The sequence below is a fragment of the Saccopteryx leptura genome, chromosome 3 (assembly GCF_036850995.1).
Source record: "Saccopteryx leptura isolate mSacLep1 chromosome 3, mSacLep1_pri_phased_curated, whole genome shotgun sequence".
NCBI lineage: Eukaryota > Metazoa > Chordata > Mammalia > Chiroptera > Emballonuridae > Saccopteryx > Saccopteryx leptura.
In genome coordinates, this window is record NC_089505.1 from 280,272,546 (window position 1) to 280,297,949 (window position 25,404).

At 43.2% G+C, this 25,404-nt stretch overlaps 1 protein-coding gene across 3 annotated transcripts in view; it reads right to left on the reverse strand.

Annotated features, from left to right (window-relative positions):
- Positions 1-25,404, reverse strand: part of CRIM1 (cysteine rich transmembrane BMP regulator 1) — a 194,904-nt gene that overhangs the window by 20,460 nt on the left and 149,040 nt on the right. For all 3 annotated transcript variants that reach the window (XM_066378522.1, XM_066378523.1, XM_066378521.1), the window contains exons 9-13: positions 16,600-16,759; positions 13,457-13,578; positions 12,011-12,220; positions 8,014-8,229; positions 3,551-3,772 (exon numbers count right to left, since the gene is read on the reverse strand). In XM_066378522.1, the coding sequence (XP_066234619.1) occupies positions 3,551-3,772; positions 8,014-8,229; positions 12,011-12,220; positions 13,457-13,578; positions 16,600-16,759 (930 nt within the window). The remainder of the gene's footprint in view (positions 1-3,550; positions 3,773-8,013; positions 8,230-12,010; positions 12,221-13,456; positions 13,579-16,599; positions 16,760-25,404) is intronic.

Consider the following 25,404-nt stretch of genomic DNA (forward strand, 5'->3'; position numbering starts at 1 on the left):
CAACGTAAATTCTCCTTCTAATTAAAAAAAAAAAGCTTTTAATTTTAAGAAATCATGTTGGAGAAACAGCTGTGAAAAATCTTCCAGTGAAGATACCAATATCAGAACATTGTGGCCTAAAAGGGTACACAGCAGGTAACTCCATTGGTTCTTGGAGATGCAAAATTAAATACAGAGCTGGGAAAAAATTGGTTTATGGTCATAATACAAATAAATAATAAGACAAGAATGCACCCTGTGTTTAGTGTACTCACAACTGTAAACCTACTTTTGCCCACCCTGTATTTACTATTTGATTCCTGGGCGGAGTTAAATACATAGTGATCAATAGATGTTCCAGAGAGACACCATATATATTGATCTCCAGGAAAATAGACCTAAACAAACAAATCTAAGCAAAAAGGAAAGCTGTATAATGGATGGGACTTCATGTAAAGTGTAGACACTGCCTCTCTTCAGAAGAAATATTATTAGTCATTTGCTAGTTGAAGATCACTATGGTATTAAAAGTAATTAGACAAAGCTGTTCACTTTTCAAAATTAATCATCAATCCTATTAATTATGTCTGTATTACACATTCTATTAAATTAGCTCACACAATATGAGGCCTTCAAACATCAAAGAGATGCATTATTATAGCACATTAGTGACTTGATAATTTAGCTAAAAGGAACACAAAACTCATAATTACACTAATTTCAGAGGGAACACCAGTTTTCAATTCTCTTTGGGGAAGAGAGACTAATTCACAAGGGGAGAGCAAGCAGGCTTTGGTTTAGAGGTTTTATCACCAAAATAAAAAGTAAGTTTTTTTATTAAAGGCAGGTTTTTTATTAAACCTATGTTTGACCGATCGGGAGAATATTCGCCCAGGGAGGAGAGGCAGCAGCATGAGGCTGGTGCTGTGAACTGTGGCTCAGTGACCTGGGAGCAGACTGTCTGGGTTGAGAAGGGGCTGGGCTCAAACTGAGTGAGCCTGAGATCGGGACAAGGCAAGCAGTTGGCTGTTTTAAGACATACAAATTGGTGGCTTTCCCATCTTTTTCCTTTGCCAGGTGATCTTAAGAGGCTGGTGCAGGCTTTGCCACTGAGGCACGGTAACTGCCTGCGGACGGATGTGCCAGACTGTGAGGCCTGGAGCCTCCCTCAGACAGAGGCCACGTGGGTGGGGAACTGCTCAGAGAGCGCGCCTGCATTGTCAGGGAGCCCCACATCACAGTCAGAGCTGAACCTGACTTCCTGTGCCTGGAACCAAGGGGGGAGAAAGGCTGAAGGCTAATCTTACAAGGCTACTTGCAAAATAGGTCTGATGACTATAGAGCGGAGTCAATAAAACAATGTATGTGAAGCGTTCCAGTGGACGAGTGCACGGCAGCACACGTTAAGTGTCCCCAGCACTTATGCTCCCCTGAAGAGAAGTCATAGATTTATGTGATACAATTACACCCGTGTCAAGTAGGAGCAGGGGTAGTGTGCTGGGAGAGGTAACAAAATTCCAGCACATCATTATGAGCTCGTATGAACCAAAGTTTAGTGAAAATGCCTGAAATTTAATTTAAAATCAAAATTACAAATTTAGACCAAAATGGTATTTCCCACTGAACACTTAAGATGAATATATATATAGTCTAAATGATGCAGAAATTGCAATAGGAACTATAAAAGCAAAAAGAAAAAAATGTTTTAAAAAAATGCAACAACACAATACTGCAATTTGCAGGTATCTTTACATAAGTTTGCATTTGTAAATTGCTGAGAAAGAGAAATGATTTACTGTGATCATTTGGAAACAAATTTACTTGTTGAGCAATTTACTAATTATAAATTTATCAATTAAGTAGCAAAACACAACAGGAAATTTTATCTAAACAAAATGATCTGAGAACTTGTAACAGAGGAGGAGGTCACTACTAGATTTTTCCTCTGAAGGTAATAGCAATTCTCAGGACTCCTTTCCTGTTTTGATATTTAAATATGGTGATGCTGGCTCTCCAACACCCCCACCCCCCAGCCTTTGAAAGTGGCCTAGGCATACCATTTAGACCTCATCAAAGGCGGTGCTATTTTTTGTAGAGATTTTGCTCAGCTCTGAAAAGACCAGTAGCACCAAGTTGGAAATCTGTCTTGCTACATTTCTGACCCCACTTATGAGCTACAAAGCTTACTGGTATTTCAGCAGAACCCAACGTCTCAGTCACTAGAAAGGTAGGGCAACCACATGTCCCAATCTGCCTGGGACACTCCTGGTCTGGAGCTGTTGTCCCACCATGAATTATTAATTGCTCCCATTTTACTCTCAAAAGCATCATGGTTTGAAGAATAAATTACTCAGATGGTCAACCTTTAAAAGAGAATCCTGCTTTCAAGCATAAATACTCCCTGACCACTACACTGAGGAAATTAAGCTTTGTTAAATTTTTGAGCAGACATCGTGCTTTTAAAATACCTTTCCATCTCTTGTATAATAACAACATGCAAAATAAGACTCAGAGGAAGTGGCCCTCTGTCTGGTGGGCAAAGGTCACAGTCAAGAAGAGGGGGCAGCTGTCCTGCTAAGCTTGAGTCATGGCTACTGTGCCCCTGAGTGCCATTCATGGGCTCATCTATGGAAACCGCTACAAAGATCTGTGGCCAGAGGATCGCTCCTTCTTATACATCACCCCCAATACACGCAATGGCTTGTACCCAGAAAGCATGCAAGAATCTCCAAAAAATGCACAGAACCTGCAATTACTGCAGCTTGCCTAATTTTTCACCTGCAACTTTGAGTAGAGGCTCACTACTGGATTGAGATGTTTCACTGTCTTTCACTTGACTTTATGAGCTTTCCTTGCTACAAAAGCAATAAAGGAGAGCGAGAGCCATGGGAGCAGGCGCTGTGCCTTTATTGGAGCTGCCAGCTGTCCGCGCCTCGCCTCCGAACAGCATCTGGCTTCTGTCCACGGGACCAGCTTTGGTGCAGGTGCCAGGGGCCAATCCACACATGTCCTCTGCACACAAGATGTGTCCCCATGGGTCACAGGAAGGGGAGGGCTCTCTCAGCTACGCAGGCCTCACTTTGTGTCCCTAGGCCCCTGACAGCGGACAAGTGTGTGGTTGAAATGGAACGGACTGTTACCAGACAGAGGAGATAACTGGGAGATAAAGTGAGCATTTTGTAGTTAGTTGATCTCAAGGCAGCAACAAGCTTCGCGGACTAAGTGTGCTGTAACGAGACCCGGTGCTTCTATGTGGAACCAAAGACCACTGTCAAAAACAGGGTGCTCTTAGAAAGTTCTGACATCGGAAATCCTGAAACGGCAAAGCAGCCCAACAGCATGTGGCAGTGCTGTATCATCACGACACGCTGAGCGCATTTTATTCTTAATACGTTCTAGCGTGGGAACACACCTTCCACGCCTTTCCCCCGTCTGACATTACTATTTGTCTGTGTGTGGCAAGCCGACCAGAAACCAGACCTTGAACATGTTAATGGATCTGGGCCAATGGCTCTCCACGTGGATTTAGTGGCCTTGGGAGGAGACGAAGGATTTTTTGTCTTGGTCTTACCTATGCAGTAGGGACAGCACTGGCCTTTTCTCAGAACAGGTCTTTCACAGGACACCGAAGGGCAAGACTCCGAGTAACAGCTGATTACACTGTTCATGCACACGCAGCTGGTACACACGTCAGGCTTCCAGGACTCAGCCGCCAGGAATATGTCCCCTTCATCGTTTTTGCAGTAACTAGGCACGCTGTCGTTGTGGGGCGAGGAAGGCTGGAGAGGCGCATCTGGAAGGATGAACAGCAGGTGAGCAGGGGGAAGGAGAGCTGCAGGCCCCCCACCGTGCGACGCAGTGAGTTACAGACGCTCGCAGGAAGCACCTCACTCACTGCGGCTTTGTGTGCCACATGCCTTGGAAAATGTCTCAGTCACAAAACAGCAAGTCTGAGGCAGGGTCTTGAATTTTAAAGCAAAACAACAAAATCCACAAAAGATCTGCAGCAGAGATTCTGCTAGGTGCTTGTGCAGCAGCCACTCTACTCTTCTCCCTCGGCTTTATAGGGTCCTGCTATTTGGGAGGGGGGTGGTTGGGGACTTGAGTCACAGTGGGTATAAGTCAAATATGACAGCCCTGCTCCCTGCTTTTCCAGTTTCCCCAGCAAGGAGGAGTGGCCACGTCACCAGGTTGTGGCTAATGGGACCTCATGGCTACGTGGGGGATTTCTGGAAAAGTTTTCACTTTCTTAAAGGAAGGGCGGATGCGATGTCATCTTTCCACGTCCTTTCTGCCTTGGATATGAGCGTTACCTGTAGATGTAATATCTTTATCCCACCTGTAGGAGAAAGGCGCAGACGTCACTAAGACACTGCATTAATGCTAATAAACACCTGCCTCCAAACTTCTTGTAATGTATGTAAGAGAAGCCTCTCCTTGTTTAAAAACTGTACCAGCTTTTATCTTCCTTGCAGCTCCATGCAGTCCTAAGCCTTCAGTACCCAAACAGGTTTTCACTGCACCTTCCCCAAACACCTACATGTAATACTGCAATGTTCAGGCATTCACATTAATGGCTGAAAGATGATGGAAAACCTAAACCATTCCTAAGGATATGCCCACCAAGAAACCATGTGTGTCTCCGCCTACTTCAGGACTTTGGCCAGAGGGTTCTCAGATCTAGTTACGACTTGAAGTGGGAAAGTATTGTCACCAGGAAATACAGGCATCCCTTTGGATCCTGTCCTCCACTGAAATGACATGAAAATTGTAACTTCAAGTGGGAAATGATTGAGATAGAACTGAGAAAAGTATGTTAGTGAAGTTTCTAGTTTAGAAATCTCACAACGCGCTGATAAGAAAAGTCCTAATAACCACATTCATGACTCAAGAGGCCATGATGGTCCTGCCCAGCACACGTCTATGAGAACCACATTTTCTCAATGGCTACATGGTCGTAAGAATTATCATATGCTTCCCTCAGAATCAACCTCAGGAACTCGGCTATTTTCAGTGAATCAGAAGCTCCAGAGGTCACAATCCCCCTCCACCCACCTCATCAACACACCCGACAGCCAAGAAGTTGGATGTGACAACGAGAGCCTCTTTGAGCAACAAAGTTGCTTCACTTTGGGCCCTCTCTGAGGGACGGAAGGAAGTGAACATAATGAAATGGGCCCACATCTTCTCCTTTAAACTGTAACCGTATCATCAGTCCGGAAGGTAGACACAACGGAAAAACAGCCACTGGTTCCACTGCTCCAAATGTGCTCTAGGTCCAAAATTAGGTATGGTTCCCCAGGTCACATCCACATGGGCTAGCGATGGTAAGACAGGCTTACTTTCTCAGTGACCTTTCTGGGTCATCCATGTCCAGGAATCGTTTCTTTTTTAAGAGACTGACCAATGCTAACTGTTGCTTCCAAATATCCATCTTCTACTTTGTTTTTACCAGCTGGTGTTCACCCATTCTTTCTATTTCTACTCTATTTCCCTCTCTCTTCTATGCTATGCTGCTTTACAATGCTGACAAATAAGGAAGAGGACTTAGGAAACAAAGTGCTGTTTATTCTGCTCTCTCCCTGTTCCGCTTTGGTGAATGAAGCGCAGAGCATCAGCTGCAGGGCACTCCAGCTCCTTTAAGCCCATTTCCAGAGCCTGCTCGAAACCGGCTGAGAGGGAAGGCTGCAGGGCAGAGGGAGTGACAAGCATCCCGGGAGAGACAGTGACCCCGAGGGACCCCGCTCTGCGGAAGCTGCTCCTCTACTGCACATAGATACCATTTGGGGGCTGTCTTGGAATGCAAGTATCCTAAGAGTAGAGAAGACATTTTTCTAGATGTGTAACATACCTAATCCGTCAATGCTACTGTTGACACTGACTGTGATGGTGAGAAATTACTGACTGGCATTTTAAGACATTTTCTGTTTTTGTGGCCTAATACAACTATGAATAGAAAGTTCAGAAAGGTAAATCATGGGGTAGTGACTGATGTTATAACATCGAATCTAGATATACCTTCCTTCACCTTTGCAATACTGATGCCTAAAACAGAAAATCCTAACATTTAAGATGAGGACTCTCACTGAAAGCTCTCTTTCAAGCTGTATGGAAGGAAAGGAAGTATCACACAGGTGCACGTTCATTAATGAGAAGTCGAGTTAGGCACACGGGGTGCTTGGGCCCTTAGGAACCACAGGCATAGACAGGAGTGCCTCAGCCTGGCTCTGCTCTTTTCCTCTCTGCGGGGTCTCTGCGCATGCGCGACTTTGCGCATGCGGGGTCACGCGCACCCGCCCTGTGACCAGCTCTAAGATCCCACACCGAAACTCAGGAGATACACTTTCAGGTGGCCCTTCACCTTTGTGCTGAACCTCTGAGTCCAATCAGGCGTCCCGCCAATGAAATTGGGCCATGGGTCATGGCGAAGTCCCCCTCTCCCATTCCCCCTCTTAACCCCAGCATTTACCTTAGATCCTATTATCAGTGGTAGCAGAGATACTTCCCACTTTAATTAAAGCTTCCTGTGTTATAAGTGCTTTTAATTCTTTCCTTCAGAGGCCCTTCTACCACTTGCCGTTATTTACTTAATAGTAGAATACTGGATTGTTTGGCTATTCTTTTGGATTATTACTCTATCGGACAGGAGTAGCATCTACTTTCATTAACCTGGAGACCCCTGTGGCTCAATATAGGCATTCCACAGTATATGTAAAATAAGTATCTAAATGGATATAAATTCATGATCACCAGGGAAGAGACCACTGCAAGTGGTTTCTACCCAGAGGAGGGGAATATAGTCAGGCTTACATATAACACAGAATCATCAGCAGGGTTTGCACCTGAATAAAATAGTGCTAACGATAAAAAATATGGTAGGGACTAGGTTATACATATTGTAACAACGTAACACATAGGAACTATTTCTTATACCTGAAAAGCTGCTGCACTAATTAAGCTTCTCAGATTAACATGGCTACTAATTACAGCAAAATATTATACCAAGATGGTCAGACCTCAGCAGCAATGCATGATGACAACTATAAGTGTGTGGCTTTTCCTGCAAGTTCATCTAACGCAACTCAGAAAGATTACTGATGCAAACCCATGAACAGTGTGGACACCGGCTACACTGGAGACAACGACAACAATGGGTTCTGGCCAGACAACTGGAGAAGCCAATGTGAAAAAAGGAAACAGTAACGAAATGCAGAGGTTGATGTTTTACTGAGTAGAAACGTCCTATGAATATACATTCAGAAGGTAAATGCTTATTGATTTAAGTTGAAAAGATAAAAGATTAAGCAACAAAATAAAACTAGTGAGTTATCAACTTGGTAATTTTATATGTCCAAATTAAGTATCTTTTGGAAGAAAGTCATACATTCTAGTGTTAATCTGAAGTGCCACTTTAGCTACAAACCAGTAACTTATGTTTAAAATCCTGACAGAATTTGATTAGATGTGTTTCATGACTATAAATTTACCGGCTCAGTCCAGGAAACAATACTACTCTTTGCACAGGCAGTGATAACTCACTTAACTCTTTTGGATCTTATTAATCATGACAGGTTTGAGAGGGGTCAGCATTATGTGTATTTTAGTGACTCCCATTTAACATTCTTAAAGTATCTTCACCACCCTTATATTTCAAAGAATTTTATTGATATTATTTATCAATAACTGTTCAACTTTGTCTTTAACGCATTAGCAAAATCATCTGGAATAATCTGATGCAGCAGGACTGTCTCCTAAGTCTGAGATATAGGGTTAAAAAAATGGCAGAAAGAATCAATCACCTTTCTTTTCTTCTTTGAAGTCACCTCAAAGTGCAAGGCGTACTGAAATCATAAATATGTGGTCTATAGAGAAGACGAATTTAGAAAGCAGGCTGCCACTTGTTCTTGTCTGGGTTACTGGTGACTGGCTTTGGGACCCTCCCACGTGAGGCTCAACCTGCTGGTCCTGCATACTGATAATGCCTGAGCTGCAGCCTTCCCCGCCACATGGGTCCCGGAGCCCAGCACTGGTTACCTGCACACTGCGGGCAGCAGGAGTCCTGGGTGCGCGAGGGGTTCTGGCAGAGCAGCGGCGGGCACACCTCTGTCTCACACAGCACCCGCCCGCTGTGGCAGGTGCACTGAGTACAGGAGTCTATGTTCCACGTTTCTCCTTCCACAAAATACTCCCCTCCAGGGGCGTGGCAAATGGAGGGGATGCTGAGCTCTGGCTTCTGCACCACGAAGTCATCTGGGCAAGGATACAAAATCAAAACAGAAGATATTCCTCATCAGCAGTCAAACCAACACTTGAAGCTGGTGCTGTGGGAAGATGAACTGACGGTGGAGTGTCTCCCTCTGGTTCTTACCAGGAAGAACAGTGAAGAAAATATTTCATGCACAGAAATAAGCATAAGGTAACAGCAGCAGAAGAGCTGGTTTTAGGAAGTAAGATTCAAGTGGTTTGACTTTATCAATGAGAGAAGCCAACGAAGAATTCAATTACAGGAAGAGAACTCCTAGCCTAGAAACAAGAACTAGAGCCTCTTAGGAGACCACTGTGATGATAAAGGAACTGTCTAGAATGGTTTTTTTATTTCCACTTATTAAATGTTTGCTATGGTTCAATATCCATGCAAAGTGCTCAACATGTAGCATTTTATTTATTCTTTACATCAACCTTGTGGGGTAGGTACTCTTCATCTACTTTACATTGAGTAAACTCAGTGTATTAGGGCAGACAAGGGATTTGAACATAGGTCTACATCTGGGTCATGGAGATGCCTCCAGGTTAAACACCATTTCCAACTGTTCTGCACACCATCCTCTCCATTACCTCTGGGACTCTTTTATGCTTGGAAATGCACCCTGCTGTTGAGCTGGCCACACCCCAGTCTAAATCACTGCCAGCAGACTGAGCAGGAATGTTCTTGCAGAATCAAGAGTCTGAAAACCCTCACCTGAGGAGAAACATTGGTTTGGCAACAGCACCATCAAGAGAGGTGCGTGCTCAGCAGCTGATGACAACTCTGATTTCCTTCCCCACAGGAGAGGCGACTCTGGCCTCTTGGTGAGGTGATAATGATAGAGAGGGAATTTCATGTTGAAAATGTCTAGAGGTGCTGGGGAGTTTCCCTGAAGTTGTGCTGAGAAGTATGAAAACATTAACCATGTTCATGTAATCCAAATACAACAAGCATTTCAAGGTGCTGACAGTGTCGGACCCCGCCGAGCAGCAGTCTGGAGACATCCTGGCGAGCTCCTGCTAGGAGCCCGGTGGAGACGGGCACCCAGGTCGACCCTGTCTGTGCAGATGCTCAGAGCCACAATCACCTAGGAGTTTACAGGCTGTTCTTTTCAAAGGGGCGCTCAGCACGAGAGTCGCCAGTGATGAGATGCATGGGTGTGGGCTGCTTTCCAGGGAAGGAGGTAACTTTTGATGCAGCTCCGTCACAAGAGAACTTGTAAGACAGGACTTTTTACCGAGCAGATGTGTAACAGGAAACTGACATCAGCCAATGCTTATCTTCATAAGCCACTGGACCGAACCTTCCAGTGTATGAGGAACATAGAGAGGAAGGCAAGAATGAAAACTGAGCTGGGGAGGGGGGGTGGCGGCGAGGTGACAAAAGTGTCTTCCTCGTGGTGTATAGAGAAAACAAAACATTGATCCAAACACCATCAATAAACTAATGGTTAAGACGACTCCTGTACTGCTTTCAAAAGGATTTGGAGAAGATCGATAATTACTGCCCCTTTAAACACAGGCACGCAGGGAAATGGTCAGAAGACAAATGATGCTTGCAGATTTTGTTTGCTAATAATTTCCTTAGCGCTGGATGTATGCTATGTAACTCCAGGCAAACCATGAGGGTGGCCAGAGATGGAGCTGAAAGAGAAACTATAAAGGAGAAGGGGAGAAAGAGAGAGAGAGGAAAAAACCCCCAAAACCTAAGAAATAATAGCATTTGGTAATCTTCCATCAGGAGAGTTTAGGAAAGCTGATCACTTAACCTAGAAAGAAAAACAGCTGATCCTTGAATGGAAGAGAGAAGAAAATATTCTTTATTTTTTATTTTTATTTATTCATTTTTAGAGGAGAGAGAGAGGGAGAGAGAGAGAGAGACAGAGAGAGAGAGAAGGGGGGAGGAGCTGGAAGCATCAACTCCCATATGTGCCTTGACCAGGCAAGTCCAGGGTTTTGAACCAGCGACCTCAGCATTTCCAGGTCGACGCTTTATCCACTGCGCCACCACAGGTCAGGCGAAAATATTCTTTAAAGGGGGTGTCCATGAATGCAACCATTCTGGGACCGTTAGTCAGAAGAATCCACATGGGACAATCCACTAAAATAAAGATATTTGGAAAAAATATATCTTCACGTCCATATACAGAGATAGGCAAAAGTAGGCTTACACTTGTGAGTATGCGAGTTTACTCTCATATTATTTATTTATTCTTGTATTGTTCATGTGTGTTATGTAGACATGCTCTGGCCCACCCCTGCACATCAGTGCACGTGTGTTTTCATACATGCCCTCACAATACCGCAGCGATAGTTCGGTGTGTTTGCGTCAGCACTTCCCACATCTCTGTAATAGAGAAAACTAGTTCTGGTTCCACTAACTTTCAGTTCTCAAGTCAACCATCTGTTCTCAGAACATCTTTGCCTTTCCACCATCTGACTCAGTCTGCGCTGAGCGCATGTTTAGCAAAGCCCCAGGTGCGGCCCATGCTTTGCACACTCATGCCTGTAATTAAAGCAAGGGGTCTTCACTGGAATAATTTTTTTCTTTCCCACAAGTTTTGTCTCATCACATTGCTCATTTACCTTTTGTTGCAGGAGATGCTAGTGGTGTTTCATATTTAACCAGCAAGACATTGTGAAAGGAGCGTTTCAATATAGAGCACATCTGACTGAACAAAGGGGGCAAAAGCAGTGTAACCTTGTCCCTTTACAGGGGCCTGAGGGCTGCTTGTCACCTGGATCCCTCAGCTACTGAGATATGTAGAATCTCAGAGCCGAAAGGGACCTCAAGGGTCCCTCTCGCCCACCCTGCCACAGCAAGGCAAAGCAGGTGCAGCCTGGCCTTCAAGCCACCTTCCCTCCCGGGCTCGGCCGGCCCCGGGCTCCTGGCTGCACCCGCTGCACAAGCGCACGTATCCACAGGGAGGTACAGGACCAGGACTGACCAGAGGGAAAATCACCACTACTCCAAAATCTGACAGGTGCATTGCAACTTTCAAAGAAATCGGATGTAAGAAGGGGCAACCTCTCTTCTCCCTGGACTGCCTGCCATGCTATTTTACTCTGGGTAAGAGAGATGATCTTCCTGTGTCTGTTTGCCAAATGAAAATGGCCTAAGCGTATTTTTCCCTCACTCACAGTAGCCTGCACAGGGGAAGAAATAATGAATATAAAACTGTGTTTCATCTTTGGATGAAAGGCACTAGATGAGGTATTATGATAATAGTGACTATTACTGACAACCATAATTCGGACCCCCAGGAGTTATATAATCTGTTCTGCTCTTCTGCTAACTTATCCTGATTACTATTATTACAATTTTAAATGTTTTGGATGTGTGGTCACTCTAAATGTCTCTATTTGGCAAGAATGCCACATAGCCATTAATTTAAAAAAGAGTAATAGCTACAGACTTCAATAGCTCTCCATCTCCAATATTACTTTATAAATAATAAGCTTTTATGGAATAAGATTAACACCAGTCTCTTCCAATTAACTAAGATGTTCAGCCTTAATACACTCTCTGTCAAATGGAGAGCTGGAATTTAGGTTCATAAGCCCACAGACTTTTATGTAAACATAGTTCAACGACCAATATAATTGAGTAAACCATTAAAAAAACGAGGAGCGGAGCGCTGGAGCTTTCGTTTTCTCTGGTCTGACTTTGTGGGTGTTAATGGACAAACACCACGGAGAGCTGAAATGTGTTCCGCGTCTCCCCGCCACCCTGCTGGGCAGGAACCACCAGCTGCTTAGAAGCGCCCAGCGAGCCGCCAGCCTTTACCTGAACAGGACGGGCAGCACTGTCCCGGGTGGATGGTGGGGTTGCCGCAGGCCGGCACCGGGCAGGTGATCAGGGCACACATCTCCCGTCCATTGTGACAGTAGCATTCCCGGCACCCGTCATGCCAGCTCTCCTCGTTTTTATGGTGATGGCCATCCATGGACAGACATGCGCCCGCCAGGACATGTGATCCGGCTGAGGCGAGGACCTCTGGACAGACAGAAGGCAGCCTTGGTGAAGATGCAGCTACTGAGCAGGACAAACAGCCCGTCGTGTCCTTACAGGTAATGCTACCCAGCCACCAAAAGTCCCATCTACCAAGGACAGTTCACTTGTGAAAAGAATTGAAGTTAACATGCTCTCTCAATTGTGAGAGGAAAAAAAAAATAGAAAGAAAAAACCTGCAAATACATTTCTTTCCTATTGGGGGGATTACAGTTGATTTTTTATTCCTTTCAATCAACTTTCTCATTTTTTTTTAATTTTGAAGAGTTTTATTAAAGGAAAAGGAAATTTTAATATGCCAGCTGCATATGGCTGACACGGGGGCATCTGCAGGCCCAACTTTCTCATTTTTATACAACAAGCATTGACTTCACAGCAACTGTTACCCCTATGTTTAATATATGCAGAATGATCACTCCAGAAGTCATCCAACGGGGAAGTCCTGGGCCCCTGGCAATTGATGCATTTTTGTTCAGCGGAATGATTAAAAGCGGGGACTAAGTTTTTATTTACTCTGACATTTTAAAACACCTTAAGGTCATAACTGTCCAACTTTTAAAAAACAACACAGAACGAACTGGAGGGATCTTTTCTGGCTTCCTCTGTGGATCATGCTGACAACTGAAACGCACGGGGTGGGGGTGGGGCAGCTGGGCTGGAGCTGGGGGAAGGGCAGAATAGTGCTCAGGCTTGCAGGGCTCCGAGACTGTTCCGGGGGTGGGAGGGAGTCCCAGACAAAAGGTACGCCCGGACTAACGCCTGCACACAGTGATTGGCTGGCATGTGCTTAACTCAGCAGAAGTCAAAGTTCTCAGGGCAACAGTGTTACCAGAAAATACAGGAGCAGACTGCGCAGCCACGCCCACCTCGGGGTTTCAACAGGGATCTCTGCTCTATCAATTGTGTCTGTCCACTGCCGGACAGAGGGAGACTATGGAGGTCAAGATAAAGGGCCGGAGGCTAAAGTTCCTGAGACAAGTAAAACTGAAGAGCTGGGAAGTGATTAATTTGGCTAATGGGCTTGTCCATTCTATGCTTAAATTCTGTTGTGAGCTTTTATTCTATTAAGATGATAGAAAAAGGGATGGTCCCACAGAAAGGGTCATTTGTGTCCGAGCAGACAGCAATCACTGAAACTGTTTCATTTACAAGATGTCCTTCTGTTCTTTGTTGCCGTGCCCCGTCTGCCCTGAGGGGGAAGGGTCGCACGCTCACACTTACCTCTGCACTTGCAGATAGGACAGCCGTGACTGTCCTGCTGGAAACCCAAGGGGCAGATTTTACTGCATGGGAGATCTGGGCATTTCTTACAGCGACAGATGTCACAGCCATGCTTATTCTTCCTGGGTAATTAAAATTTTGTCAGAGGTCAGAAAATTCAAAAGTCTGAAATGATGCCCAAACACGCAGACCAGTGAAGCAATCTTGTTATTAAGCAGAACGGTTTGACTTTCGCTTGCTAAAAAATTCCTGGAGTGATGTGCAATTAGCTTCCTGTGGCCATCATTGCCCCCTCCCCCTTCCCGCCCCCCTACCCGTGGCCAAGGTTTAGAACTGCTCAAGCACTTATGTGCTTCTGGAATGTAAATGCAAGAATCCCAGTAACAGAACCAGTGGTTTAATTAGGAAAAATGGTACCACGATGTTGCAGGATGAACGTGCAACTGCATGAACAGGATGGTGAGGGTACACTTCTGGTCAATACCAGAGGCCAGCATTAGGGGCAGAGGCCCTTCTTTTGTAAGGGCTACAGGCTTCCTCCCATACCCACATTCTCTGAGAAATTTCAGTAAAACTTGAATGCGGGATCTACTGAAACTTATAGAAGGCAGAAGGTTAAGGATCCATAGTCCCAGGAACGTGACACAAGTGTTGATAAAGAACATAGCCTTCAGAGACCCTGCACTTCATTACTTACAAAAGCGTGTCAACTGAAAAGTGCTCCCTCCATGGGGTGGGTATGACAGAAGCATATGGGGTAAAGGAAAAGGCGGGATAAACGTTTTGTTTTTCCTTTAGTAAGCGAGAGTGCCTAAGTTTTGTGCTGACCGGGATGATGATATTAAATAAGTAATTAAGTACAGGTTCATAACTAACATCATTGTAGTTTAAGTGAAGATTTTTCTGGACAAAATATTCTTTTTTTTTCTTTCTTTCTTTCTTTTTTTTTACAAAGACAGAGAGAGAGAGAGTCAGAGAGAGGGATGGATAGGGACAGACAGACAGGAACGGAGAGAGATGAGAAGCATCAATCATTAGTTTTTCGTTGTGACACCTTAGTTGTTCATTGATTGCTTTCTCATATGTGCCTTGACCGCGGGCCTTCAGCAGATCGAGTAACCCCTTGCTCAGGCCAGCGACCTTGGGTCCAAGCTGGTGAGCTTTTGCTCAAACCAGATGAGCCCACGCTCAAGCTGGCGACCTCGGGGTCTTGAACCTGAGTCCTCCACATCCCAGTCCGACTCTCTATCCACTGTGCCACGGCCTGGTCAGGCTGGACAAAATATTCTTACCAATAATTCCTTTTTGTCCTGAAAGGGAGAAGGACACTGCCTGTTACAAAAGGAGCTCAGCCACTTGCCCTTGTCCTATGCCCACTGGCCACAGGGCTGAGTCCTATCTTAGGCTCGACACCTCCCCCACGGGAGGAATCCCTGTTTACCCTCCAGCTTCCTCCCAGTTAGCTCTGAGTAGCAACAGTGATGTTCAACTAAAAAAACAAAACAGAACAACCTGTTCTTTCTCATCTTGGGAAAATGAAGGGATTCTAAAAGAAGACAGCCCTATGGGAAACTTGGTATCTCACCTGGTTCACCCAAGTGACAACTGAACTACAATCTGCTAAGTGAAATGGTCTGTGTGTAACACAAAGACAACAATGCCTTATCTGAATTATTCACACCCCTGTCATATTACTGAGTCATTTCTAAGACCTATCGGGGCTTCCACTGGTTTGCTCATTCATTTATTCATCCATCCACGCACTCCTCCCGCCCGCCTCCCTCCCATCTGTAAGCGTTCACATGCATGAATGATCCTCCCAGCAAGTATGTACAGGAGCACCAGTGGCTGTCTTCATTCGGACACTCCCATATGGTGTCTGGCCAAGATTTCTCCTTCAGAGGCTGTCCTTGGAAAACCGCTACTATTCTGGCTAATGTCGACTGTGGTCAACTGGGTCCTCCCTGAATGTGCTTACCGACAGGAATACCAAGTGGCATCTAAAATCCTCTGGGATTCTTCTCCAAGATGAAGACTGGACTTGAATGCAGCCATGACTCCAAACTGTCCTTACTAGCTACTATTTAAGATACCCATGCTTTAGTCGATCTTAGCAGTTAAGCTAAGAAATACCTATACTATTATTGGTATCATATTCATATTTTAGGATGAAGAACGATGATGATTAGTGGACTTGGAAAAAATTTTAAGAATAATGCTCCCAATTCATGCTTTTAAAATTAGAATTAAAATTCCACACCCCCTTGCTAAACCAGAATTTCCAAGAATAATAAAAATGATGACTTTAATAAGATGGGCAAGATATAATAAATCTAAGTCCCTTATTATCAGTAGTACTATAGAAATGTATCAAATTGGAAAGCAGGAAGACTAAAATGGAAGGAAACCAAGGAAAGAATGAGAAAGTAATATTCTGAAAGGTAATATTTTAGGGACCAACTTCATATAAAGGCAGAAATAGATGCTAATACAGACACTAGAGAACAAATGTGAAGTGTCTGCCAACCCCGCCCCTGAAATAATCTGATTTCATAGGGTCTGACTCAATCAAGAGTATTTGAAAATAGAAGTTGTAGTCCTTATCTTCCAGAAAATTCATAAAATGCTACATAAAGAGAAAAAAATATTCTGAACTGTAGACTAGAACCAAGGTAAGATATCAAGGCATGGCAGAAGGATGCTCAGTATTGCAAATAAGTTCCTGTCCAATGATCTTAAGAACTGATTAAATATATTATCACAAAATAGCCACAGGGACAGTTGTGACAGGCATAGCACTCTTATACCACTGGGGCCTCATGACAATTCCACTGCCCCTGTAGCGTCCAAGGGCCCCTGCTATGGAGACGTCACATATAACAGGCCCCAGGAACAGGGTCGTAACTGGGCTCTGGCCCATCTAACAGAGAAGGCGTAACACTGGACTCTTATCGTATCGGTGGAGACGCCACCCTGTCCCTCCTCCCTGATTCACCTGATAAACAAGTACGTATAGATATTCTGGACTTAGTGCATCACCGACTCGTCCACAAACACACTAAACAGCCAACACAAACAGGTCCAGACGGTTCACAGGGTTACAGACTATTAAGAACAGACCTTCTGAATTCATAAATACGTACAGGTATCCAAGTGGACAATACTTCTCACAGATGATGGATCTGCACTTCTTGGGCCGGGGGCGGCGGCACTGACAGATCTCGCAGTTGTGGGCGTCGGTCAGGAAACCCAAGGGGCAGTCCAGCGAGCAGCCTCGCTTGAGGCTCGTGCACAGCTCCTCCCCTGTGAAGACACACAGACAGCATGTTCCTTCTGAAGAGGAGTAGGGCAGGACGCATGGGTGCTCCGGCCCCTGCCCCTGGCCTTCCCGCCTCCCACACCTGGACATTTCTCAGCTCCACTATAGCATTAGGGATGGGTGAAATGTATAGATCGTGCTAGTTCATGGTTATCACATCATAATTCCATGTTTTGGCACTAATACACAGAAAAAACTTTGAAAACTAGATTTCTGAAGCATATTTTAATTGGACACTGAAGAGCAGTCTGGGAAATCCTGTTTGCAGTACAGATGAAATTGAGTATAGTTTTTCTTGATTTTTAGTCACCTCAAACTACTGATTACCATTGATTGATAAACATTTTACACCAAAAATGTCATTATATATCTTGTTTCTATTGCATGACTATAATAATGCCTTTCTTAAATGTTTACATGTTTACTCTTACAAGTTTTAGATGATATTTTATCATCCTGCATAGTATATAATGAAGCATAAATTATTTCTTATGTTTTTTTTAAACTTTTTAGTGAGAGGAGGGGAGGCAGACACAGACTCCCACATATGCCTGACCAGGATCTACCCAGCATGGCCACTAGGGGGCGATGCTCGGCCCCTCTGGGCATTGCTCCACTGCAACTGGAGCCATTCTAGCAACTGAGGTGGAGGCCATGGAGCCATCCTCAGTGCCCGAGGCCAATTTGCTCTAATTTTAGCCTTGGCTGCAGGAGGGGAGGAAATGAGAGAAAGAGTGAGAGAGTGAGAGAGAGAGAGAGAGAGATGAGAGAGAAGAGAGTGAGAGGGGGAGGGAGGAGAAGCAAATGGCGCTTCTCCTCTGTGCCCTGACCGTAAATTGAACCCGGGATATCCACACGCTGGGCCAATGCTCTACCACTGAGCAAACCAACCAGGGCCTTCTTACACTTTCTTTATAAAGGGCATCTCCTATAATATGATAGAAAGTATTTCATTTGGCTTTTTTTCTCTACTGTTGACAAATACCCAGGTATACGGATACACTTAATTAAATGTACCAAAGGAATATCTAGATTACTGTGTATCCACTGTTTGAAATGTTTAAAGTGTCCTCTATTGCTCAGTTTTAACTTATTAGTTTAGAAGAAAAAATAAAAAGAAGCAATGGTGACTGGCAAAAGAAACTATTAGAGATATTAGCTTCATAGAAGTCATCTGAAAAGACTTCAAAAGGTATGATACAGAGATTAACAGCATAATACAGAGAGGAAAAATGTTAAGGTAAAAAGCATGCTTGGTGATAGAACTAAAGAAGCTGAGACTTGTCTAAGTTAACTGCAGAATTTGACAGGCAATCAAATTCTGATGGCAAAAGTGTGGCAATGTTTGATTATTGTTCTTCATGGATTAGTAAGATAAAAAGCAGAGACTATTTTTGTTGAATTACTAAATTAATCTTTATTGAATTTGGATACCCTTTAAGCAAAAATATTATAAATAATGCATAAATTACTAGAAAAATAGAACACATCTGTCCCTTCCACACACAAATCATCTCACCTAAAATTAAACCTTGGCTACAATTAATATGTGAAATGAGCTCACGTTTTACAGAAATACTTTAAGATAACATCTTTCATGAATCTTAACTGGCAATACTCAAATATTTAATTTGCTATCTTTTAAAAAAGGAAAATGATTTATGATATAATTTTTTACTTTGTCATTATAAACCTTTCTTTATGTGTACTTAATACAACCTGGTGAGTCTGTATTACATGTGAAAACAACTGATTGCTAATTTGCATCCTTAAAAGCCAAATTCTAAATGTCTTATTTAAAAATTTGTAATTATGTAACTTGAAAGGTCATCACTTTCCATCTCCTTCCCATTATTAAGGGAAGGATGAAGGAGGGAGAAGACTTCAGAGCTGTATTTCTCCCTCTGACACTGAGATCTAAATTGTGAGCCCATTTCTCTCTTACAAGAATTTTTAAGGGCACAATATCAAGATTATGTTGGGAAACAGATGAATTAAAAACACTCTGAGAGCTCCTCAAAGTCAGTATCCTTCGGCATTAAATTCCTTGAAACTCTGGAGTTGAATCACCTTTGTGGCTTTATCTATCTATTTATTTTTATGACAGAGACAGAGAAAGGAACAGATAGAGACAGAGACACATAAAGGGAGAGAGATGAGAAGCATCCATTCTTCATTGTGGCACCTTAGCTGTTCCTTGATTGCTTTCTTATATGTGCCTTGATGGGGGGGGGGGCCTACAGCAGAACAAGTGACCCCTTGCTCAAGCCAGTGACCTTGGGCTTCAAGCCAGTGACCTTCTGGCTCAAGCCAGAGACCATGGGGTCATGTCTATAATCCCTCGCTCAAACCAGCGACCCCACGCTCAAGCTGGTGACCTTGGGGTTTTGAACCTGGGTCCTCTGCATCCCAGTCTGATGCTCTATCCACTGCACCACTGCCTGGTCAGACTGTGTCTTTATTTTTTTAGTCCTTTAAAAAAGTAGTTTTTCTGTAGACCTTAATCCAGAATGGGCTTCACACTTAAAGAAAAGTGTTGCATGACCAAGTTAAAAAAATTTGATAAAAACTAAATTTGTTTTAACCACTTCTGCTTTGTAATTGAAGAGAATTCCAAGCAAAGGGTGTTATTTAAACAAAAATTCAAGGTGTTCCTAGACAGCAGACTAGCCAGGCCACCTAGGGCAGGGCATTCCACTGCTGCCCTGACTGCTCATCGGCATGTTATGGTCTTGGCATGTTATGGTCTAGGCCTGGCTCGATTCTGCTCCCCAAAAGAAAGAGGCTCTGCTACAGGGATCTGTTTTCTTTATTTATACAGCCCAGGTGCTATCATGGTGGTTAGCATGGAGTGAGTGTTCAGTAAGTATTTGCAAAATGAATGAATGAATGAATGAATCAGTCAATATTCTTGTTATTTACTCCTCCACTCCCACCAAGGCTGCCAAATGAACAGGAAAACAACAGAATGAAAAATCTTACTTTGCTAGTTTTGTAAATTTTCTAAAATACTGGCCCTTGTTAAACATCTCAAAATACCATCTTCTAGCTGAAACACAGAACATTAATGATGGACTGTTAATGTAACAGTCCTAGATCCATGTAACAATTATAGACTTTTTGAAAGAGAAATATATCATCAAGGCAAACATTTACATAAACAGCAGGACAGATCAGAAGTGTCTTATTTGTAGATGGGTGGGGGTTTATACGTTTATTCGAAAAGCTTTAGTAACTCACTTGAGGCAGCCACAGAAAGAATGGTGGCTTTGTGTTCATATTTTTCAGCATTATGACTTTACTGTGATCTATAAATGCTTTCTAATCCATAGGGGGAAATTACTATTGAAAGGAAAGTTATAAATCATGGCCAAGTACAGGGCCTGTGCATTAGGGCTGGTCGATAGCAGCTACGTAATAAACTCGCTTTACTCTGGAGAAAAAGAGATGTTTGCTCCCAGGTCCAAGATGTGGCACGAGTGCAGGAACCATCATTCACACTTTATTATGAGTGAATACCTTGTGACTTACAGAGAGAACAGAATGTGATGCTGCTAACCTTCTGTGCTGTGTACTTCCCACCTGGCACTGCCAATTCCCACTGACAGGCTATATCAGTTACGAACACCAGAAAGTTCTGAAACTATTAAAGAAATGCAACACTGTCAGCGGTGGTTCCCACTGTGACCCTGATTAAGTGTTTGCTCAGAGTTACAGTGAAATAAAAGTGAGGAGTCAGCCTCCCTATATTTGATGCTGCAACCTTCTTTAGATGCCTGATTCAGATAGATATTCCATGAACAATACGAAGGCTTTTTCTCCCTGCCACCATTAATTTTCCGTGTTTGAATCAGTTTCTAGATAAAAGTGTTATTAATTCCTAGAGTCATAGAATATTAGAAGTGGAGAAGTTACAAATAATCCAAGCTAAATCCACTTGATTTAAAGATGTAGAAAATAAGATGCCAAAAGATTAATGGTATTTAATTCATATAGATGGCACTTACTATATATAATTCATATAGTAAGCTCAAGTGTACTATGTCTATTTGACAAGAACAAATATTTCTGGTTAAAAAGCAATGATATTAATAGCATGTACCAATAGTTTTAGGTTATAGTAGCTTATCCAAATGATTTAATTTTTGTTGCTAGAGTACTTTCTTAAACATTATTCATCACATTTTTCTTTATTCTAAACATGTCCTTGAGAAAATGAGTCAGGGATATTTAAATTTCTCTGTGTGTACTTGATGCAGTACTTTGCTTAGTAGCGTTATAAAAACTCTACTTGTTATAGGTTCAAAAAAAAGAATCCTCTGTCATACCTTCCAAGTACTTTGAATGGCATGTTTCACCTAGGATTTGATTTCAATTTTAAAAGTAATTGTCCATAATATGCTTGACTATGTTGCAGTATTGTTACAACATATTAGCATATTAACAATATTACCAACATATAGTCAATATTAGTCACGATAAGGTCCATTTTTTTTAATCCCTAGTGCTTGGCATAGAGTAAGTAAGCACTCAACAAGTGCTAGGTGAATGGAAGGAAGAAATGAATGAATCAGCACACCAGTGAACAGGAGAGAAGTATTTATTCCGTGCTCTTCTTACCCTGAGAAATCTTGATGCCAGTAGTCTATATAGACAAAGTATAATCTCTAACATAAAATTTAGGAATCAATGGTTAAGACCACTGCATGGGATCAAACAGCATTTTGGTGGGGTGCAAAAATAATAATGTATGGGAGAAATTTAGGATGAAATCATTACTCATCAAGTAGCTGCAATGGGAAAAAGAACATGCATGCTTAAGCCATCCTTCACTACAAGGGACTTCCTTTTTCTAAAGCTGGGTAAAAGAACAAGAGTATTCAAGGGTTACAGTGAACAGGTAAGGGCAAAGCTGTCTGTGAGTGTCCTCAGGAGGCAGGAAGAACCAAAGGCAGGTGGATGTTGGAACAAAGGAGGGGAAGCTGGGGCTTTCCACATCAACTCGCCTGGGCTGACTCAGAAATGGATGTTGTAAAATAACGATCGATCGTGTGAACAATTAACATATGTCGGTGAGTAACGCACTCATGTATTTAGTCCTCAACATAACCCATTAGTTAGGTATTATCGCCTGCTCTTTAAAGAGGGAGCACACAGAGGCCCAGAGAGGTAGAGCCACTTGCTGTGATGACCCAGAGGCATGGTCTGAAGCCAGAGGCCGGTAGGAGAGCTGGGTGCATACAACCACAAGAATCTCACAACCAGGGATTCCGGCAGCCTGGTTTAGCCTGACTCACTTCCGAAAGGTGTGGCTTTCACACAAGTTAAATAATCAGGACTGCGGCTGGGAGGGGTGAGAGCAGAACGCTCTAAGACTAGACTTCTGAAGATAAGGTCAAACTGACACATTCCACTTGGTGTTCAGTTACATTTTTAGGTGTACAGCGGCATGGAGTGAGGTGGCAACAGACTAACCCAGGTCGAGAATCTCAGTGTGATGAAACGAATACGTGGTCAGAATGGTGAGACCTCAGGAGGGGATTTCGGCCAAGAAAGGTGTCCAGTGGCATCCCTTGTTCTGAGGGTTCCCTGCTCCTTCACACATCAGCGGAGCGCTGAGTGTCGGTCTGGGAGATGGGTCGGTTACTTCCCCAGTCTGGTGTAAACAAGTGTGTGGGTTCTCCTACAGGACGAACACATTCTCTTAATAGAATGTACTTCTGTAAGTTATAGTATTTGGCTTGAAATGGTATTTTAGTTGTGTGTCAGGTACAGATTTGTTTTATTTTTAAAATTAGGGCAGATCTTTAGTTTCATTCACCTTTACGGCATTAACACTTACCACAGTACCTAGAACTCGGCGGGTGCTTATCTAGACCAGGCAAAGGAAGAACGGAGGGAGGGAGGGAGGAAGAAATAAAGACTAAATATTCCTACAAATAGGTACACTTCGCAAAGAATGACTAGCTAATAAAGACTTATATGTAAAAAAAAATCATTGACACAAATGCAACAGTCTCCTGTACATGTTTCTATGTGTCAATGAGACGGAGGTGCAACCAGGTAGTTTGCACGGATGTTCCTCTGATGAAACCAGAATGCACCCTCACACAGACAGGCAGAGCGGAGTTTCCCCAAGAGTCTCAGTTTGCAAAAAGCCAGGAATATGTTTTCGACTTGCTTTGATGACCACTAAGGGAAACTGCTTCGTTGGACTTAACTACGAAGGGCTCATCGTGAAGTGACGGGGTCTCACAATAAGCATGGACCATGGGGCCAGAAAGTTCCGAACAGCCAAGTCCACACGTGAAGGCGGTAGGTGGGGTGATCAAGCAAAATGAAATCTCTATTTTTAGACTTCTAAAAGTTCAGGGAAAAAACTTAGGTACCCGCCCATGATCAAAAAGGATGTGTCTCTCAAGTGAGATAAGAAGGATTAAAATATAAATGCTTCAGGACACAATCACTAATTATCTTATTGTCAAAAAACAAAGGTGGCCATTTAATGTAAACCAATGTGTCTGCCAAAGCAGCTCAGGAATCAATTGTGCTTCCAATGGGGGCTATGAAAGCAGACAGGTGCCTGACAGGGACTGGCCTCCACTGGACAGAAACAACTGCAGGAAGGCAGGACAGCCCCCGAGGGCTGCAGGTATATGGGAAATTGAAAGGTGGCAAAACCCATAGTCAACGACAGCTTTCTCAACTCTGTTTAGCACTAACTTCGTCAGGCAGATAGCAGGATGACTGCATGTGATTAACAAAACCTAATTACTCAACTCCTATTTTGTATCTTTCTTCCTTATTAAAATATTCTTACAACAGAAAGTATTAAACAATAAAGATTAAGAGGAAGAAAAAGCCCAAGATGCTGGATAAATCAGAAAGTGAGTATCTATCTGCATTAAGTAATTCCAATTCTCCAAGCCCAGGATCATCATACCCAGGGGCTCACAAAGAACCTGCTTATTAGAGAAGTGCTGACTATGTTTAGAAGAGATCAGAGAGAATGGAGAGAGAGTTCAGAAAACTAAAGGAGACCGAAGGTCAATGCAGAAGGGACAAAGGAGTCTAAAACTACAGAACTGAGTTTGACACTCACAACGGAGAATTCTGCAGAAGGAACTATGCAACACGTAGTTTGGGATATTTGGAGAAGAGAGCCAAGACCACCAGGCGCCTCCACAGGTTCGTGAAGAACAAGCCAGGCCCCACGAACTTCATTTTATGTTTAAAATGAGCTTTCTAGCAAAGGAATGCTTCAACTACCTTGTATTTTGATTTCACAGATAAAAAGACAGGTTGAGTGTTTCAAGACTTCCATGTGGAGGTGAAGGTGAGTGTCGTTAGCTGAATGACTCCACTGAAAGTGAGAATGACGGTCCACTGTCCTTTGGCAGGAAGGTCCTTAGAGCAACAGGAATCTGTCCTTCATTCTGTCACTTAATTTTACTTCAATGCTTTAAATGAGGCATGGAAGTTATTCTTATTTTATATAAGCTGGAGGCATAGGTAAGGTGTGAAATCACATTGTCAAGATTCAAAACTATCCCAACTAGTTGGAAAATGGTTTGAAATTCTCAGGATAATTTCTTGTTAAATGTGCTCCTGTATTTATGTCATTTAAAAAAAAAATCAAATATTCAGCCTGACCTGTGGTGGCGCAGTGGATAAAGCGTCGACCTGGAATGCTGAGGTCGCAGGTTTGAAACCCTGGGCTTGCCTGGTCAAGGCACATATGGGAAGCAACTGATATGAGTTGATACTTCCTGTTCCTTTCTCCCAACCCCTTTCTCTCTTTGAAACCAATAAATAAAAATTTTAAAAAATAAGATGTTCAAAACACAGAACAAACAAGAACCACCTAACAAGCAGCTGATGTGAAGAGAGCACCAGGTGGTTCCAGCCGCTGATAAACTCAGGACCAGCCAACGGGGCGCAGATTCGAGGAGCTAAAGCAAACTCAGGCCTCACCACAGGACTGCACTGTCAGACCACAGTCTGGAGTACTTGGTTTATTTCTGGGCCACACGTTTATATAAGGACAAGGACATACAGTAAGTGTGTCAAAAGATAAAAAAAAACCCCACAAAAGTTCCAGAAACCTTTATCACCCAGGGAATGGCTGAGGAGACTCAAGATATTTATTTTGGTAGAAGAATTAAGGAAATTCAAAATTGTTTTAAACATGAAAGGCAAGCCGTTTTTGTTGTGTATTTTGAAGAAATGTGATAGACTCTATCAAGTTTCAGAGGTCATGGCTTAGGGACAGGACTGGCATCTGCATGGAGGAGAGCTGGGATCAACAAAGTGAAGCCCATTCTAAGGACTCTGACTGCCATACATGGCCGGTGACACCCTCTGTGAGGTGACCTCCTTGTGACTGGATGACCCCAGCAAGGTTATGTTAGAGAGCCAATGGGGTGGTTAGGAAGAGGGACTCTGAGCCCCGAGGGGTGTACCCCTGATGCCACTGGACAGCAAGGAACATCTGAACACAAAGAAATAAAGACGAAAAGGAGAATAAAGCAGCAGCTTTCTCTTCCAAATGACTGTATTTTTTTGTGTTCAGTACAAAGTTTTTTTGTTTTTTTTTTCAGGTTGCTAAGGGAATGTCACGAACAGGAAT